At 37.5% G+C, this 6,000-nt stretch overlaps 1 protein-coding gene across 2 annotated transcripts in view; it reads left to right on the top strand.

Moving 5' to 3' along the window:
* The window catches only part of SYTL5 (synaptotagmin-like 5), a 267,276-nt gene extending 262,680 nt beyond the window's left edge, over positions 1–4,596 (top strand). For both annotated transcript variants that reach the window (XM_006897511.1, XM_006897512.1), the window contains 2 exons: positions 642–850; positions 4,454–4,596. In XM_006897511.1, coding sequence (XP_006897573.1) covers positions 642–850; positions 4,454–4,596 — 352 coding nt within the window. The remainder of the gene's footprint in view (positions 1–641; positions 851–4,453) is intronic.
* The last annotated feature ends 1,404 nt before the right edge of the window (positions 4,597–6,000 follow it).

A 6,000-nucleotide genomic window follows, 5' to 3' on the forward strand; every position in this document is an offset into this window, starting at 1 on the left:
AAACTGACAGACCAGTAGTGGATGTGAATGTCAGTCCATCTAGATGTGAATATAGGTTTATTTAAAAATAAACAAGTGCATAATGATTTTTATCCAGTTTCCAGTCCATCACTCTCAGTGTCAAAACTAGAAAATTTTTCTATAAGATACTATTGCATTTCTTGAATGGAGAGAAATAATGATTTTTTTTAAAAAGTGTGATGCATATTCACTATACTTTGTTATCATTCCATACATAATACAACAGAAAGTTCTTAACTGGAGGAAATACAGACACTAGACATGGGAAGCTGCCAACATGCCAGGAACTCAGATGTAAGCTGAGAGTATGTAAGAGAGCAGTCACATGTGTCTACCATAGGAAGTATTCTCATTTCAAAATGGAGGAAAGCATCAAAATGGGAGCAGGAAGGATAATAAGAGCATTTTGCTTTTGGCCACACCTAAAAGAAAAAATAAACCATGCTACTAAGTAAATTTGTATTTCAGTATATAAAAACTTGGATTAAAAAAACAAATATATCATTCTTGGGAAAATATCCTAGACAGTATTGTATTCAAATAAGCTAATCAAAGCTGTCATTTTGTGCCTACTGTTTTATTAATGGATTTGTTGTTTATTTATTGGTTTTCTTTTGTAGCTACCTGCTCCCTGATGATTACAAAGTCACCAAGCATAAAACTCTGGTTATAAAAAAGAGTGTTAACCCTCAGTGGAATCATACTTTTATGTTCAGTGGTCTGCATCCCCAGGATATAAAGAATGTTTGCTTAGAACTCACTGTCTGGGATAAAGAAGCCTTTTCCAGCAACATCTTTCTAGGAGGAGTTCGTTTGAATTCTGGAAGTGGTAAGAGACTTGATGGGGACCTTAAGATGATCTCTGATTGGGCAAAGAATAGGGACATGACTGCTTGAGGTGTGGTATGTAGTTGATGTACATATAGTTTCAGTTATAGCTGACTCCTGAAATTACCAAAAGTGCTTCATTATTTTATCTAAATCTCTCTAAATGGCTAAAAGATAAAAATTACTCTAACCTTATAGCTTTAGAAGTTTGGTCCTTTGGTAGAATACAATTTACACTTTATGTGAGTTTTAAGTATTTTGGTTTTTGCCAAGGAGAGAATCACAAAGACAGTAGAAATATCTAATAGTTGAGGGACAGACTTCTAGGACCAACTTTAATGTGTCATCTTTCATCCTCTTCTCAGTTTTGCCCAGCAGTTGCAGCCTTTTTTCACGCTGTTAGCACTAAAAGGACATACATTTTTCCTGACAGATAACATCTGTTATTGTTAGGTGCCAATGGGTTGACTATGACTCATGTTGTTATTATTAGGTGCTGCAAAGTTGACTAGGACTCAGCAATTCTATGAACAACAGATAGAAATCTTCCCCTATCCTGTTACATCTTCTCAATCTCTGTCATGCTCAAGCCCATTGTTGCAATCACTGTGTCAGTCCATCTCCTTGAGGGTCTTACTTCCTCTCTTTTATGGACCTCCCTCTTTTCTTAACGTGAGGTATTTTCCAAGACACATCACAACATGCATCCTCACAACATGCCCAAGGTATGTGAGAGTAAGCTTCATTATCCTTTCCCATAAGGAATACCTTGGTTACATTTCCTCTAAGACACATTTATTGTTTTTGTTTTTCGGTGTTGTTGTTGGTTTTTTGGATTTTGGTTTTGGGGGGGGGTTTTGTTTGTTTTTTTTTTTTTGCTGGTCCATGTTATATTCAATAATCTTCGTCAACATCATAGTTCAAAGCCATTGAGTCTTCGTTGGTCTTCCTTATTTATTGTCTAACTTTCACATGAGTAGAAAGCAATGAAAAATGCCATGGTTTGAGCCAGGTTCATATTAGTCTTTAAACTGACATCCTTGCCCTTTAGCACTTTCAAGAGGTCCTTAACAGCAGATTTTCCCAATGCAAAAAATATTTCTTTTAAAAATTATTAATATTTTTATCATTCATATACATTTTTTATGCATCTACATCATGTTTCATACAGTTCTTCATTTCTATTCTTTTATGTTCCTTTATATTGTGGGGGTTTTCCCTCCTATTTTACAATCATCCCACCCACAGCTACTTTCATGAAAGCAAGTGAGCCTGATACTTGATGCCTCATGCCCTAGTATCTCTCACTTTTAGATGTCTTGACTTTTGATTTCTTGACTGATACTGCCATGATACATCCAAGAAAACAAAGTTGTCAACAATTTCGTTCTTTTCTACATCTTTCATGGTGTTGCCTGTTGGTCCACTTGTGAGGAATTTTCTTTTCTTGATGTTGAGCAGGAACAATAAATAATTTTGTAAATTATTCCCTAATTTGAGAGGGACTGGAGAGCATTATGCTGAGTGAACTCAGTCCTATAAGGACAAATACTGTATAAAACCATTATTGTAGAATGAGCATGAGGATCTAAGGGGAGAGGGGAGAGGCAAAAGGGTGAGGATGAGCGGGGGAGGGGGATTAATCATGAGGTCACACAATTTGATGGGTGGGGGTTTTAGGGAAATGGGAAGGAACTGGTGTGAGAAACAATGCATTCAAATTTTGTCAATAAACTAGTATAATAAAAAAGTGAACTGGGGAGGAGGGAAAGGAGGGAGAGGAGGTAAAATGTGCAACAATGAATGAATGAAAATATTTTAAAAAAAAACCCACTGTAGTCTTTTATTTTCTGCAGTAATTAATATGAGTGTTCTACACTTTCTGCCTGCAAAATTGTGTCATCTGCATAAGGCAGGTTGTTGAGTCATCTTCAAATTCTAATGCCACATTCTTCTTCAAATAGTCCCATTTCTTGGGTTATATGCTCAAAATACATACTCAATAGGTATGTTGGAAAGATACAACCCGGACACACATCTTTGCCAATTTTAAACTACTCAGTGTTACCTTGTTCTGTTAGGACAACTGCTTCTTGACATAAGTGTAAGTTTCTCATGAGCACAATTAAGTGTTCTGAGATTCTCATTCTTCTCAATATTATCCATAATTACTTTGGTCCACACAGTTGAATGCATTTCCATAGTCAATAAAACACAAGTAAAAATCTTTTTGGTATTCTCTGCTTTTACCCAAGAGCCAAGTGACATTAGCAATGACATCCCTAGTTCCATGAATGCAGAATGTTTCCTGTCAATGCAATATTGAACCCATTTTTTATAATGTTCTGCAAGATATTATTTGCATTTGATATTAATGATATTGTTCAATAATTTTCATTCTATTGTGTAAGCTTTTGGGGGGGGGGAAATGATCACAAATACAGGGTTCTTCCAATTAATTGTCTTCCCAATTTTTTAGCATAGATTAGTAAGCACATCCAGGGAGGTATCTGTTTACATGTCCAAGCATGCATCTCTTCAGACAGAAATTTATATTCTGTCAATTTCTGGGGCCTTTATATATTTTTTTAAATTATTATTAAATTTTATAAGTTTTAATGAACATTTACAGAGATTTTGGGTTCTCATTCATTCATTGTTGCACTGTTTTCTCTACCCTCCTCCCCAGTTCATTCTTCTCCCCACCCCCCGAATGTCTTCTTTCAATATTATTGGTTCTTGAGTATGTTACATCCTGAAAATTTTTAGTACCAATCAGGGGTGTGTATTGTTGGGTTTTTTTCACAGTGACTTTGTGTATTCCTTCTATCTTCTTTTTTTTTTCTTCTTTTCTTCTTCTATCTTCTTTTGATGCTTTATGCATCATTCAAAATTTTACCCACATGATTTTTCAATATTGCAACTTTTTCTTCACTTCTTTCAGCTTGAGAAATACTAAGTGTGTTCTATTATTGTTTTAAGCATAATATGGAAACACATCACTGGCAGTGGAAGACATGACTAAAATAATGTAGAATAATCTTTTTTAAACACCAAAATTTAAAAAACCTCCTTAGAAGTAGTAGTGCACAGGAAATTGCCCACAATTTCGCCATCTCAAGATGCATACCAGGTATAGATGCTTTGTATGCACCAAGGCCAACGTTCCTATAGAGAAGGAACATTGATAGAATAAGGGGAGCTGAAAACATCAGTGTCACCAAAGTGATGAACATTCAACACACCCAAGAATTGGCCTTGTTAGGAAGTGAGAACCTCAGAGTCTGGTTCAGCCTGTTGTTGTGTCAAGTTAACTTGACACAGTCCAGATGAGCCAGTTCTTCCTCTGCTAAACCATCAACGAGTGAAGTGATGAGCCTCCAGAGTCGTCCTGATTTCTTTTTCATGATACAGGCTGAAGAGACTAGTACAAGTTGTGCAAATGTTTTCTTTCCTCTAACACCGCTGACTAGGTACTTAAGTCAAGAACAAGTAAGAAATCAACTCTGGCCTGCAGGCCTCCACATCCTATTCAGAAGAAATACCTTTCAGAACACCACAACATTTCATCTGTCAAGTATAATGTTCTCTTTCCCTTTTGTAGGTGTGAGCTATGGGGAAAATGTGGATTGGATGGACTCTCAGGGAGAAGAACAACGTCTTTGGCACAAGATGGCAAACAACCCTGGGACTCCTGCAGAGGGTGTACTCATGCTCCGTTCCAGCATGGGGAAACGTAGGCTCTGAAGGCATCAGTTCTCTGAGACCTAATGCTCATTTGGCTGCTGTTCTCTACTATTTACAGACTTTGGAACATGGTCTCATTCCCTAACATTTCTCACTCAAAACATTAGGACATCAGTGTTCTGATCACTTAGGACATTGTCGAGTGCCTAAACCAGCCATGTACTTGATAAGGGCCAAGGCCTTCTTGACTGGATGATGAAAAATGATAAGCCAATTGTGCAATGGCTCATAGGCTTTATGCCATAAGATAAATGGCACAAGCTTATTTGAAACTAGTGTTAAGATTGAGGGGCCCCACCCCTCTTCATAATATGACTTGCTTTAGATTCCCCCAAATGGTTGTGACAAGTGGGCCACTGAGAATGTAGATCACTTGAAGAATAAGAGAACAAGCTACCCTTCACTCACCAAGTCCCCATGATCCAAAGGCACTTTGGGAATGGTGACAAACAGTGGCATGTTAAGCCTGTACTGTAGCTACCTGTGTATTATTAATCAGATAAGATTTCAAGTTGGGCTGACAGAATTTTATACACTGTCAAACAAGTTCTCATCTAAATCAGCCTGCTGTTGAGAGTGATGAGAGCTAAATGCCTGTGGACAAACAGATGCAAATGTGGATAAACTGGGAAGTAGAGTTATGACCTGCCTAGTAAAGATCTTTGTTATAAATATATTTTTAAAATGTCCTAAGCCATTAACTAAAGTACAAGAAATAATGATCCATCTGTACACCTTTCACATTTTGTTTTTGGATAAGAAGAGTTTGATGCAAAAGGAGGTACCTGCTGTCTCATGTCGGCCTCTCTCCTACCCTGCTATATGAGAATGCCTTGGACCCTATTTTTCTCTCTTTCATCTTCTCCTTCACTGAGTTTTGGTCCCTGCCTTTTGTGCTGCTTAGCAATTGTTATAATAGCACTGAGTAACAAACCACCTCAAAGTTAGTGATTTAAAAGGACAATCCTTTATTCTCATGGATATACAGGTTGGTTAGGGAAACTCTGCTTCCTGCTATAGGCTTGAGGATCTGGTCTATTATTGCACATGTCTCATCCTCTTTAGGAGACATAGCCAGCACATGTTCTTCTCATGCTGGTAGCAGAGGTGCACTGAAGAAGTACAAGTTGAGCCTCTGCTTTTGTCATGTCTACTGATATCTCATTGACCAAACCAAATCGCACAGCCAAGCATCACTTCAAGGAGCAAGGAAATATTCTCTACCCACAATGAAGCCATGGCAAGAATGAGGATACAAGAAGGGATGAAGAATTGGGACCAATAGTTCAATCTGTCATACCATGCTTAAGCCACAAAACTTAAGCACAAACATAGTTGCTAAAAGTGGAAGGGATCTCAGGCCTGACATCTCATTTGGCATATTCAATACCTGAAGTCCAGCAG

This window comes from Elephantulus edwardii, unplaced genomic scaffold (assembly GCF_000299155.1).
Source record: "Elephantulus edwardii isolate Elephantulus edwardi_28Jun2011 unplaced genomic scaffold, EleEdw1.0 scaffold00210, whole genome shotgun sequence".
NCBI classification, from domain to species: domain Eukaryota; kingdom Metazoa; phylum Chordata; class Mammalia; order Macroscelidea; family Macroscelididae; genus Elephantulus; species Elephantulus edwardii.